The sequence below is a fragment of the Pseudopipra pipra genome, chromosome 19 (genome assembly GCF_036250125.1).
Source record: "Pseudopipra pipra isolate bDixPip1 chromosome 19, bDixPip1.hap1, whole genome shotgun sequence".
Taxonomy (NCBI): domain Eukaryota; kingdom Metazoa; phylum Chordata; class Aves; order Passeriformes; family Pipridae; genus Pseudopipra; species Pseudopipra pipra.
Window position 1 is genome coordinate 6711955 of NC_087567.1, and position 13824 is coordinate 6725778.

The window sequence follows — 13824 nt, forward strand, 5'->3', positions numbered from 1 at the left end:
GTCTACCAGCTGTGAGTGAGGTGTATATTTTCCTCATCTGAATCATATTCAAATACCCACCACATGCCTTATTCTGAGCACGTTTTACATCAGAACAATTTCACTGAAGTTCCTCTTGATTTACACCATTATATGAGCAATGGGATCCTTCAATTCAGCAATCCTTCCCTATTCAGCAAAGCTCTTGGAGCACACACTTAACTTCAACCATGCATGTAAGTCCCATTGTCTTCAACAACCAGTTGTCCTCAACAACCTAAGCCTCTGTGTGCTTTCCTGAGGAGGGAGAGACTTAAGCACGTTGAAACACTTTGCTGGATTTGAGGCAGGAGGCTCAGAAACCCATTGCTGTAAATCTCTCCTGTGTAATTCATAATCATCTCGCTGAACAATTGCTCTTTCTTTGGAAAGTTTCTCTAGTTTCTTTATTTGCAAAGCTTGTACATGATTGCTTCGGGTCAGCCACTCTGAACCTTCTCCCCTGCAGTCTATAGGAATAAAATGAGATCAAATTTTTTTTGTGCCAGAGCTGAACGTTTTAAGAACAGTTTTGTGCAGGTACGTTTATCTACATTAAAAGTACATCAGCTCTAAGGGACAACCTGGGATGTTTCTGCAGCGGTATTTTCATAATTCTTTCAATAGAACACTTTGCTGGTTTGGCTAATTAGGCTTCTGTACTGGGAAGCAAATGGACTCACAGACTTGTATCTGTAAATAACGCGTTCTCAGCAGGTTGCTAAGTGGAACAAACATATTGCGTGTGATACTCATAATTTGTTGCAACTTGGTGTCCGGGCAGGTGGTGGCACTAGGCTTGTGTTTTGGGGAGAAAGCCTACTTGAAGAGCAGCTGGAACGTGCTGGATGGGGTGCTGGTTCTCATCTCCGTCATCGACATCCTGGTCTCGATGGTGTCAGACAGCGGCACGAAAATCCTGGGGATGCTGCGGGTGCTGAGACTGCTGAGGACACTGCGGCCCCTAAGGTGAGTAGAGGCTGAGGAAGAGCTCAGAGAGTGTAGGATGTGTGTGCCAAATAAGGGGCTGAGCATTTGTGCAAGGGAAGGGGCAGGAGAGACAAGGGCACTGCGTCTGTCACTGGTGTTATTCCAGCCTCCTGCGGCTCCGCAGACAATGAACGCCCGCAGGTCCTGTGGAGCCTCAAGGAGCTCCGGGTCTTGCTGTGTGTTGGGACCAGCCCCAAGTGCAATAGTAAACTGATCAATGCCTCTTTTGCTCATTAAAACACACATCCCCTGCTATTTGCGTTCTCATTTGCTCTGTGTAAAGTGCAGCTTAACAGCTTCTTCTCCCCCTTTCCTTCAGGCAGTCAATGCCTTTTGTAACAAAGAAGGAAATTAGTAGCAGGTGGCAGATCATTTTTAAGGAAGCAGAGACTCAACTGTTGCTTAACCTAGAATGCAAAGAAGGCTTTTTTCCCCAGCTCCCCATTAATTTTACAGAGACATTTATTTTGAAAATGGCCCAGACAGGATGAAAGCCATTGTCCTGCTAAGTTGGTCCCCCATCTCATCTAGCAGGCAGTATTCCACGCTCCAGGGGCAAGCTCCCCTCTGATAAGAATCTGCCCAAGGACCAGCCTCTTCCAAACAGGCATCTGTTTGTGACCTGTACCCCAAGGCATGAAGGTTTCTCTCCATGCTAAATGCAGTCCCTCTTTAATACCATTGTTGCTGCTCTTGTTATGCAGCAGCTAATAAACCTTCCTGCTCAAAGCATCTTTGTGTGCCTGTCATATCTTACTGCTGCTTCCTTCATAAAAGGTTCGCTTTCAGTCAGGATTTCCTCTTTCAGGACAGAAAAATAGGAGCCTGCTTCAGGTAGAAGATGTTGTTTTTACTATTCTCATGTGAATAATAAGTCTAAATAACAATGGCCTTGCCTATATGTATATCTTTCAAATGTTCTCGACAGCTATAAAAGACATTCTGTTCAGTTGGTCTGTGTGTGTTGTGCTTGGTGAGTTTGAGGGCGTGAGATGTTTTTAATCATTTTTATCTAGCACCATTGAGGTGATTCAGCTCCCTCACCATGTGAGTAGACTGTCTTCTTATGTGACTCCAATTCTGACTTTTCTCTCTTCATGTGTCCCCCGGTATCTCAAGTCAGCTGCTGTTTCTGGGGTAGTTTCTGCCCAGTTGAGTAGATATGGTTGAGTAGATGTGCTCTGTTTGACTCTTCTGCTTTGGCTGCTTTTTGACCTTCATTTAGAAAACCTATAAAATAATCTGTTTAGCTCTGGGTAAAAGAAGGATTGATTTCCCATGTCCGAACTGTGGAATGCAAGCCTCTCTTGATGTTCCCTGGTTAAATCGGATCTAGAGGAAGACATTTGGGTTGTGCTGAGCCCTGTTGTAGTCTGACCTATCTGACCTGGTAAAAGCCTTGTATGCTTCTTTATAGATCTATAGGTCTGCCTGGCCAGGACTTGGGCCTTTTTTAGCTGGAGCCTTTCTCTGTAGGCACCTATGTGCGTGAAAAATCTGCAGTTATGGTGAATAATCCACTCAGTAACTGCAGGCAGGAGGAAGACCTGCCATCTGGAGCGTGTTCAGGATTAGGCTCTCCCATTGCTATTCCATTCCTGTTGGCATTTGATATGTTTTCTCAAGAGAGTATGTGAATGTTTTCAGCCAACACGCTGCTTTCTACTACAAAGGAAACGTAAAAAAGACAGCAACAAGCCCATTCCCTAAATATGTTCAGAATCAGTTCTGTCTCCCTGTAATTAGATTTGTAGGAAATGAAAAAGCAGCCATCAAACTGGGGGCTTTTCAGTAAGTCATAAATCTCCTCATGTGGAAACCCATCTGCCTGCGTGCTGCACATCTGGGCTGCCCTGAGCCCGCCTCTGCCCACGGCTGCCCGCTCTGCCTTTGCCGCAGGCTGCAGCAAGTGGCTCGGGGATCTCACCATCACTGCCTGGGATGTGCAGCTGCATCAACACGGGATGACAGCTGGGACAGGTGACCTGAGGTCTCTGCACACCGTGGCTCCAGTCCCCGTGTCTGGGTGGAGGCCAAGCCAATGTTTTTCTTTTCCGAGAAGACGCAGGGTAAAGACCAAAGCCAGTGCTCCACTCTCACCACAGAGGAGCAAACCCCGCTCCTTCTGTCCTCCCTTTCTGGGGGCACTCAGGGACAGGGCTGCAGTGAGGACACCTTTGGTGAGAAGCTAAGCCACAGCTGTGTGTCACACTCAACTGGAGAGCAGGGACAGCCCTCGTCGTCTCTGCGTTGGCTTTCCCACTTCATGGTCTGGAAGGGGGATTCTTCCAAAAGACCTCTCTCATTCTGTCTCTGATTTTTTCGCATGGAAAAAAACCCATTGCTTTACACAGCACACAATCCCAGGCATTAAAAAAACTGGCCTGTGTGCCAATCACGGGGTTTTGATTGCATGATTGATTATCAGCCTCCAAATTGAATCCATGAGGATTCAAGCTCAGCTTTATGACCAGAATTCCAAAAATAAATTCACAAAGGAGTGACATTTAAAGATGTTTCCATGACCCTCTGATGTTTCAGCCAATAAAGGGATTGCTTATACAATAACATTCCTTCCTAATGCATTCAACCTGCTGTTGTTGGGATCAAGTGTTGTAGCTTAAGATACAAGAGAAATCAAAATTGAAAATGTATTCAGATTTAATGTGGGTGGATGTCAGTGCTGGTTTACTCTCTACAGAGCCTGGGCTTTGACTCCCAAAGCACAGAGATAAATTATTCACTTTTCATACCATCATGGTATCAAATAGTCATTTCATAGACTCTCTTCTATCCATCATATTATAACCTTTGCTAATTTTTTTTATCTGTGGAGGGAGGTCTTCATTAACATCGATCTGTTACTTCATTTAAGTGCTACTGCTTCTTCTGAGTGCTCTGATCAGGCTAGCAGGCTTAACTTTGGTAATGGATCTAGCTGGGATGAGGCTGGTGGTGGGTTTGGAGCGTCTCACACCAGAGGTTTAACAGCACTGGGAATGCTGAGGCCAGCAAAACCAGGGGGAACTCTGGGGATTAACATTTCTTCACACCGAAAAGGAAAAAAAAAGGTGTCATTTTAATTTCCCCATTTGTCATGTGCCTGATGCAGACTGGAACTGTGCTGGGTGGAACCTCAGCAGGCCACGGCTCTGGCACAACCAGAGGGCTCCGAATCAGCCGCATCCTTCGGCGATCAATTGCAGGAGTGGGGTTCAGATAATAGGAGTTTACAGGCCTGATATCAGCAGGACCTTGGGCAGAACTGATGAGGTGTGGGGATGCTGTGTGCTGACATATTGGATGTGGTGCCAATCATCTGGAAAAAACTGAGAATTTCATTGGCACCTCTTAGGGAGTTATCAGACTCTCAGGAGAGTGGCAGGAGTCTTTGCACAGACTTGCCCTGATGTTGGATCAGGCTCTTAGTCTCTCCAAGGTCTGAAGGTTTCCATTAGTAAGAACTATTATTTTTCAAAGTCTTTTCAAAGTGTTCTCTCCCTGAAGGGCTGAAAACAGCACTGGCATGGAGCTAAACTGGTGGCAGCTTTTACCCTAATGGATTCTCATTTGAGGAATTCCCTGGTTGATCAAAACACTGAAAGAAGCCAAAAGCTGCAGTTTTTCAGCCCTTTTTTTCTCAACACACACGACTTTGCAAAGTCAGACAAGTAACCTGCTATTTTCTCTCTCTCAGCTGGATACCAAATAGTATCTCACAGGGGAAATCACTTTATTATTTCTAGAACAGCATTTCTTAATAAGTGGTAGAGAAAATTATCAACTTTAAACTCCGGAGGCTAAATTTCTTCCTTGTTCCCCAAAATTTAAGGATGCTGCGGTAGTTTAGACATAGACCTTCAGTTTAGAGAACTCAGCCTCTGTTCCATCCTATGTGACAGTGGACAGAATACATAAGCCAGCATCACTGAAGGCTCTGAAGTACCTAATTCCCATTGAAATCATTGGAATTCGGTTGTGTACCCCTGAGAACAAGTCCTGCAGTCCTCCCCCTCATTTTCCCATCTGTAGTTTGGCAATTGTAGTATTTCACCCAGGACTATGTGAGGGGTGGCGAGGTCTTTAGTCCATCTGAGGTTCAGCCTCAGTCTGTGCAGCCCAAGGCTTGCTGTGTGCACTCAGACACGGCCCCTTGGGCTGCACTAACCAGCTCATTGAGTCGAGCACACTGACCTGCTGCTCTGCTTGTTGCTCTCACCTCAGCTCTCAGCCCTGGTGCAGGTACAATGTGGCAGCAACAACCACCCCACCCTCCATCTCATTCTCTAAAACATCCAGATCTGAGCATCAGGAAAGCTGAGGTTGTCCAAAATAGAGAGCCACAGCACTTACCTGGCAGAGATGCCCAGCATGAGGAATAGCAGCATCTGCTCTTTGTGTTTTGCTGGTGAGGAAGTGGATAAAAATACCACCATCTGTTTCTTTCTTAAAGTGGTAACTGATGAGTTACCCTTGACATTTTGAGTAAATATTTAACCAGAAAAAAAGAAAAATAAGTTTTAGCTTTTCAGAATACCATTTAAAGCCAACAGTTTTGGTAAGAGCTGGTGCCTGTGCACTGAGCGTTGCAGTTTGCTCAACCTGCAGGCTCTGGGGCAAGAGAGGGCTGATGCAGGTTGGCTGTGGTCCCAGCTGAGGTCACCCATGCTGGCCATGTGGATGTGTCCATGGGGACCTCTGCTGGGAGCACTATGCCCAGGAAGTGGGGAGAGAAGGAGCACTTGAATCCTGTCCAGGCAACAAAACTCCAACTGTGCTTCAGGTGATGGAGCCAGACTTGGGGAGAAACGGGAGAAGTGGTGAGAGGATTCCCATGGCAAGTGAGACCCAGGCAGAAACAAGAAGGTGAGGGAGTTTGTGGCACGTTTGAGTGCCAGGTGTTCAAAGGAGTCACCAGCCAGCACCCAAAAGCACACAGCCACTTCCCTCCCCTGACTTCCACAGTAAACAGCCACTTCTGCCTCGGGAAAGCACAGTTTCTATGGCATCAGTACAAATTGATTTACAGCGCTATTGAAATGCTTAATTCCAGTTGGCATCAAGAGGAAGGAGGCATGTAACCTCTTCAGGTGCCTTTCTCGGTCCCCACCTTCAGGTTGGTTAGTCTGAATACCTCATTCATCTTTCCCAGCATGGTGAGATGGCTTCTCTAAATCACACAAGACTTGTCCTTTCATTGCAACATTGTCCTTGAGAGTATAGTACAGTTTCTGCTTTTTTCTTTCTCCACCTGCTTCAGTCATGAAGTCCACATTATTCTTCCCCAACCTTCTAATATGATCTAATCTTCTGTTATGAAATTCTGTGTGACACCAGACAGAGAGGAGCTACAGAAATTAGGTTAGATGCTTGTGGTCCTGTCAGTGAAGTTTCACCTTGAGGACAGCTCTGGTTCATAGCTGAGGCTGTAGAGTTGGTATAAGGCAGAGACTGTGATGGTCTGGGGCATAGCTCAGGTCTCTGTACACAGCAGCACTGTAAGGACATGTACAGGTTGGTTTTTTTAAGATGAGGGTGGTGGAACACTGGCAGAGCATCCCCCAGAGATGTGGTAGATGCCCCATTTCTGGAAATACTCAAGGTCAGGCTGGACAGGGCTCTGAGCAACCTGATGTAGTGGAAGGTGTCCCTGCTTATTGCAGGGGGTTGGACTAGATGGCCTTTAAAGGTCACTTTTAGCCCAAACCATTCTATGATTCTGTAATCACTACAGATGTGCAAGCAGATGCATAAGAGTGGCTGCTCCATTTCATAGACTGAGACAGGGAAATCAAGAGCCTTGCCTAAATCTATACAGAAAGGGACACTAGGAGGCCCTCTCTTTGCAGTCTTGGACAGGCTACAAGCATAAAAGTCTGTGTCTGTGGATGGCCCAAACAAAAGAGCTGAATTTTCTGGCCTGACTCCTTATACGTGTTCTCCTCCTTCTGCTCTTCATTTATACAAAACTGTGTGTGTATAGGCAGAGACCTTTTCCCTCCAACACTTCCATAATATCACAGGTCAGTCTTCCAGAACTGCCGTTTCCATCATGATTTTTGAGTTATTTGTCATTCTAAAAAAAAAAATTCATAGTGCTGTGTTCTCCCTATTCTAGCTTGATAGGAGGCAGAACTGGGCAGGAACAGGACTAACAGCTTTTGTGCTTACTTGCCCCTACAGAGTCATTAGTCGAGCCCAAGGACTGAAGCTGGTGGTGGAGACTCTCATGTCGTCCTTGAAGCCCATTGGGAACATTGTGGTCATCTGCTGTGCCTTTTTCATAATCTTTGGGATCCTGGGAGTCCAGGTGAGTCCCCTGTAAGCCTCAGCACCCAAGGGAAAGCATAACAACCCCAGATGCCCCCACATCTGGATATCTGTACCAGTGGGCACAGTATAAGCCTTTCTGAACTGAAACTGAGGTCAGTTGGACTGAGTGTTGCTGCTCATTGCAGAGGGCTGGACTAGATGACCTTTATAGACCCCTTCCAACCCAACCCATTCTATGATTCTACAATTTCCCCTCCACTTTTCTTCTAGTTATGAACCAATGGGGAAATACAAACTCAAAGCTGAAACTATTGGCTTGGAAACTCCAGAGAGACCTTGACTTGAAGATTCATTCAGATTCTGACAGTTTGTCTAACTGAAAGCTTGCAGAGATAGAGATTTCTGAACCTGTTTCCTGCCTGCTCTGCTGGCAATATCCTCAGTCCCAGGAGTGCAGGAACCCCGGGGGAAAAGTGGCAGTTTCCAGTGCAATTGGTTTCTCATTACCTGGGAAGAAGAGATTGCTTCATATAAATATTCTGACATAACACTTACTTCTTTCTGAAGTTTCTGACTGATCTGTCACAGCCAGCTTTGGAAAGCAACTCTGTTTGGCTTTGTTTTGGAAAGGTGTCTTATATAATATTTTACACTAATATACTGTTTAAATAATAAATACAGCATTGAAAATAAACAGAGAAGAAAATCATGCCATCCATAACCACCTCAGCAGCTAGATTGGCTTGGCACAGTGTAACAGCATCCATCCATTTTACTAAACAGATTCATAAAACTAAGCATATCCCGTAAAACAATATAAGACTCAGACATGGGAAAATTTATGCCAAACAACAAAACTTGCAGTATGCTCTTTGAATTTCCTCCCTGCTAATTGCAGTGCTTTCCCTGGTGACTTGCAGTCTTACGTTAAATTGTCATGACTATTGATGTGCTTCGGTGGTAGATACAAGCAAGACTGATCCTGTATTCAGGATGCAAAATTTGCAGTTAATATTTATGTCTAATTAGGTGTAAGATGAGGCCGTAGCTGTTTTCTATAAAAAGATGATCTCTCAAAGTTACAGATAGTTTTTCCATTTATATATAAGCTGGGGAATCAAACTAGAGGTTTTTAATGCTATTAAAATACAGACATAAGTGTTTATAACAGTGTGTCCTCTTAGCAAGACTGTTTTGGTTGTAGAGCTGCCCACAAGTGAATAGTCATTAATCAGACACAAGAAATAGGTGAATAAAACAAGTCCAGTAGGAAACACTGGGTCTTTTCCTTTTGGAAGTGCTTAATTGTGAAGCACTGACGGGGATCAGCATTTTTTCATGCTGTGCTTTGTATTTTCAAACCCTGTCAGTAGCCCTGTTACTGCTCCCATCTGAGTGGCATTGCAGCCCAGCTCCTGGAGAAGTTACATTTACAGATACTATATTAAAAACAGTTGTTTACCTTTCTGCCTAATTAAAACTTTTCTCTGTGAAGACTATATCTCCCCAGTCTGCCTTACCACGGATAGTGTTTCTCCATGGAAAGATCAGGGAATACTTCTCTTCTTGCATCCAGAGGTTTTATGATTGCGTTGAGCGGTGATTAATTTTGCATGCCTAGAGACCATCCTTCTGCTGTTGATTTCAGAAGGAAACCCATGGAGTAATGTGTGGGTTTATCTTGTTCGCTATTATTTCTACTGATATTTGTCTAGAAAAACAGATCAAAACCCATCAGTGTCTCTTCTCTGTATACCCAGGTGGTGTTTTAAGGAGCCTGGAGAGCAGGTTGCCATTTCCCCTCCACCCCCCAACAGTAATGTCAATAGCTTCTGTCAGCAAATAAAACTAGATTTGTTGGCTGTCTCCTGGGCTTTGATACCATCTATCCTGCTAGCATCAATCACCCTGTCTGAAGCAGTAATCATCCCCTGCCACTCTCTGTTCTGAGCACAGGAAGCACCAGGTCTAGGCATGTGGAGGCTCCTGTTCCTTGTTCAGATATAAATCAGGAGCTGACTCCCCAGGAGTTGTGTCTTTCCTGGCTTAAACCAAAGGAAATAAGCTCAGGATCAGGTACCCAGCACGGGTTGGGCTTGGCTCCTTAAGCTCTGCACAAGGAATATTTTCAGGGACCCCTGCATGGATGGCAGAGCCTTATGACAGCTGGAGCACAGCATCCAGGATCAGAGAGTGGAGCAGGACTGGCAGCAGTCTTGATTCAACAAGAGCCCGACGTCACCCTCAGGGGCTCATCTTCTCTCTGAAGTGTTCCCTGGTGACCTCTAAGAGCACAGCTTAGTTCCTCGCTGGGCCTCTTCAGTGCCACTTTTGCTCTGCTGGCACAGGGCCCCTGTTACACTTCATTTGTCATTAGCTGAGCTGAGCGTCACCGGAATTGTTCCACGGGTGGTAACAAGCCATTAGCTGCTCTGGGCTATTAGTTGGGGCTACACTTGAGCTGGCGACCCAGAAGCAAAGGCCTTTAGGCCAGTCTCAGATCACTGAACCAGACAACCTAATGCATGAGGTGGGTGTCCTAAACGCTGTGAAATCATGCATTTGCTCATTAGGTGCATATTATACAGGCTGCTCATTCTTAATAACCTGCATGAATGAGGCCAGTTCCCTTAACAGCTCTGGTTGGCATGGGCTGTGTGGAGAACCCCAGAGAAATGCCCATCATCTGTGGAGAAATCCTGTGGACTGAACCCTGACATTTCCTCTCTTCTTTGTGTGTTTTCCAGCTTTTCAAAGGCAAGTTTTTTGTCTGCCAGGGGGAGGACACCAGAAACATCACAAATAAATCGGATTGTACAGAAGCAAGCTACAAATGGGTCCGGCACAAGTATAATTTTGATAATCTCGGCCAGGTATTAATAGAACGGTAATCTGCTTCTTTGCTCCTTTACCTCCTTGACTTTAAACCTGTGCATTATTATCCCATGGGATTTTCTTACAGGGCACTGCCAGTCGCAGTAAATATTCAGTTCACATACACAGCATTCTGTCCCCGTAAATCCCAAAGGCAGTGTTTCCAAGCAGGCATACACTTCTTTTCGGAACAGAACAAGCACATGTGGCTTCGTGGAGTACTTAATTGCTTCACTGCTACATAACAAACCAAATATATCTTGCAGAAGGGCTTGTCTAATAGAGCTGGACATTTTCAACCATCTCTGCAACGCAGCCTTATTTTAGCAGCATGGTAAGGACTAATTAGTCAGGATCAGTAGAGACCTGGAGGGTGGAAATGAAGCTGCTTTTGTCTTCAGCACTGTGGTTTCCGAATTACTGCTCGTTGCTGAACTAGCTGCTGGCATTGATAGGTTTTTGCTGCCAAGAGAAATCTTGGTCATCAAAGTGTCCCATTATCAGACAGGTAATGACAATCTTAGGCAGGAAAGGGCAAAGAGAAGTAAGATGTTACAAGTAATAGAGCTTTACTGCAACTGTCCCTAACTTTTTTTTCTGTGCGTTTCTAGGCCCTGATGTCTCTCTTTGTTCTGGCCTCCAAGGACGGGTGGGTGGATATCATGTACGATGGCTTGGATGCTGTGGGAGTCGACCAGCAGGTATGGGCTCTAGCAGAGCTGGAAGAAATGAGTTGTCAAAGGTCACACATTTCAACTCTTGTTTTGCCAAGTACTGTTGGCTTCCACAGTCAAGTGGGGTTATGGGGGTAGGATCGAGGAAGGTGTTTAATCCAAGTTCTGGGACGTGACAAGGAGTCCAGTGAAAAGTCTGGATTTGTACTCAACCTTTCCCCTACAGATTTTGCAACACAACTGGTTAGGAGAACTGCACTTATCAAAGAGTGGTTTGACTTTTTAAGCAATTTCGTCATTTCCGGAGAAAATAAATGCTTTGTGTAGGTACAGGCTTTCAGTGAGGGACTTACAGTAGCTGCAAAGGATGCTGCAGAACAGAGGTGGTGCTTCTGTCCACGTCACACTTTGTATTTTGGGAGCGTTCGGTTAAAATGTCTCAGAAGTCTCTAATTTTTGGGAAGAGCAGAGCACCCTGAGCTGCCTGAAAGGGGCACCCACGGGTTCTGTGGGTGGCACAGTTGTATCGATTTGCTCCCATTCTTTTTTTTGAGTTTCAGTTGAAATTTGCCTTCCTCCACTTTGCAGCCAGTCATGAACTACAACCCATGGATGCTCCTCTACTTCATTTCCTTCTTGCTGATCGTGGCCTTCTTCGTCCTCAACATGTTCGTGGGGGTGGTGGTGGAGAATTTCCACAAGTGTCGGCAGCACCAGGAGGAAGAAGAAGCCAAGAGGCGGGAGGAGAAGAGGCTGCGCCGGCTGGAGAAAAAGAGAAGGAGTAAGGAGAAACAGATGGCTGGTCGGTAGTCTTTCCACATCTTTCTGAGTCCTGCTTGACCTTCCACACAATCCCCTCCTCCCTCCCCTCCCTGCCTCGTGTCTGGTGATCATTCTTCTCCCAAAAGCATGTCCAGCTATAAAATTTGCATGAAGGAAATAGTGTCGTTTTAGGCTGAGCAAGGAGCCATAGAAGCCTTTTTAATGGCTGCATGATTTGCAATGACCTTTCCATTGGAGGTTATTTAAATTAAAATATAATAGTAATCACACCTGGAGCTTCTTGGATAGCAGAGCTCAGTGTTACACAAATAGTGACAACTGCAAAGATCAGCAGTGCTGGATGGCACCATAAATCTTCTGAGTCATGAGCACTGTTGCTGATAACTGGATTCACTATTTGGTTTATTACAGCCTTGTAATGCCACAGTGATGTTACCTGTCCCATTTATCAAGCAGGTTTATTTATTGGCACAGTAGCACCACTGCTATTCAAGAGTGTAATAAAATAATAGAGCCATCTCATTCTAGTAATGCTTTAAAACTCCTTAGAGAAACATATCAATGCATTTGCTTGAGAAATACAGATTAGAAAAAAAAAAAACAGATGAGGAGAGTAACTAACTAGACAAAATAGTGCTGGTGCAAATTGAACCCAACTCTGAACTGGATGTGAAACGTGCAGCCCTGCATAGAGGAGGCTCTACAGGTGAAAGGAGGAAAGACCTCCACTCTGCCAAAAGTCTCCAACCTGGCATTTGTCTCTTAGTCTCTTTTTGTTTTACTGTAGTTATTCAAGTAGGAAATAAGTTAGCCAGAGGCCACAGGTCGGAGGTGCTCTTGTTCTCGCATGCTCTCTCTTCTGACTGAACTTCCTCCATTGCCCTTCGTGTTCGTGGCCTCGCATTTTCCCTTCCTGGTCAATCCGCCTGCTGCTCTCTCCCTGTCCCCTTTCACATCTCTTCTCTATCTTTGACAGACTTCAGTACTGTTTAAGAGGCTGCCTGATCAGGTGCTTGTTCCCAAAGCTGGTAATATTAAGTCTGTTTTATTTTTTAATAGTTTAAGAGGTGTTCAGTAGCTGTGACAGGCTTAATCATGCAACCACATACCACAGCGCTGCCTTGGCCTCTCTCAGTTCAGCACTTATCCAGCAATTTCCTTTGGGCACATCCTTCAGTCCCATGAGCTTCACAGGTTTTGTAACCACTAGGATGTGTCACACCAGCCTCTGGACATCAAACTTGGGTTTATGCTGAGAGCCTGGCTTCCTCGCTGGTCAGTGGAAAGATGGAGGCTTCCCTCAAGAGCAGTGGAGGACACATTAGACTGTTCTCAGTTAAGTGGGATACAGATGGAAAAGAGCCCTTTTTTTAGTTGGTTGGGATTTTTTTCCCCATGAAGAAAATGCCTAGAAAGCTCTTTCTGTTAGTCAAAGTTCCCAAACATAGCTTCAAGCTGATGAGTTAGAAAAGGTTTTTAAAGGCTGGATAGAAAGATCCCTATTTAAAGTTGCAGTTTTGGAAAGTAGACATTTCTGTAGAAGAAAAATAGATGTTTAGTTATTATTAATGACTTTATTTATAAGACTAGAGGAACTAGATGGAAAAAAGACGTAAGCCTGGGCAATTTCCCAGCGGGAAGGAATCACAAACCATCCTTGGAGATACAGTTATTCATTCAGTGCTATGAAATGCCTAATTAAAGAGGCAATAAACAGCTATTTTACTGAGGATCAAATATTGCTGAGTATTCATTTGCCATAAAAACCTTTCAAGAGCAAAGTATGAAGTCCTCCAAATCGCTTTAGAACAGTTTTCCCAATTCGCGTTTGGTGAAACGTTGGTTTTAATTGACCGTGTCCAGCTTTGCCCTCGGAGGCAACAGATGTCATTGCTTAACTTCATCCTGCACAGTGGGAACTTGCAGATGATACCAAGACTAAGGCTGTGATTGTGCCAGCAACTGCATGGGGTTCCTTTCAGCTGGGCTTCCTGTGTGACCTCAGATGCCCAAACTAACCTATGGATGCCAGATATGGACCGACATAGACATCTGACTGGTAGCATGGTCATTTTTGGTTGTAGACTCTTCCAATGCATTTATCCAATCAGATATCGGAAAACCAGAAAAGAGATCTCAGCTCATGAGAAGTGGGCAGGTGCAGGGGTGTCGCTGTAAGTTGTGCTGTTCCAGCAGAATGTGAACTAGGTCG

General features: G+C 45.0%; 1 protein-coding gene across 20 annotated transcripts in view; it reads left to right on the forward strand.

The window, feature by feature from the left end:
* Positions 1–13824, forward strand: part of CACNA1G (calcium voltage-gated channel subunit alpha1 G) — a 142761-nt gene that overhangs the window by 100020 nt on the left and 28917 nt on the right. For 13 of the 20 annotated variants that reach the window (XR_010435271.1, XM_064675950.1, XM_064675964.1 and 10 more), the window contains 5 exons: positions 803–987; positions 7192–7318; positions 10029–10154; positions 10767–10856; positions 11418–11631. Coding sequence is in view for 19 of the 20 variants with exons in the window: in XM_064675950.1 (XP_064532020.1) it covers positions 803–987; positions 7192–7318; positions 10029–10154; positions 10767–10856; positions 11418–11631 (742 nt within the window). In the remaining variant the exon portion in view is untranslated. The remainder of the gene's footprint in view (positions 1–802; positions 988–7191; positions 7319–10028; positions 10155–10766; positions 10857–11417; positions 11632–13824) is intronic. The other 7 variants (XM_064675951.1, XM_064675956.1, XM_064675953.1 and 4 more) reach the window with 1 other exon arrangement.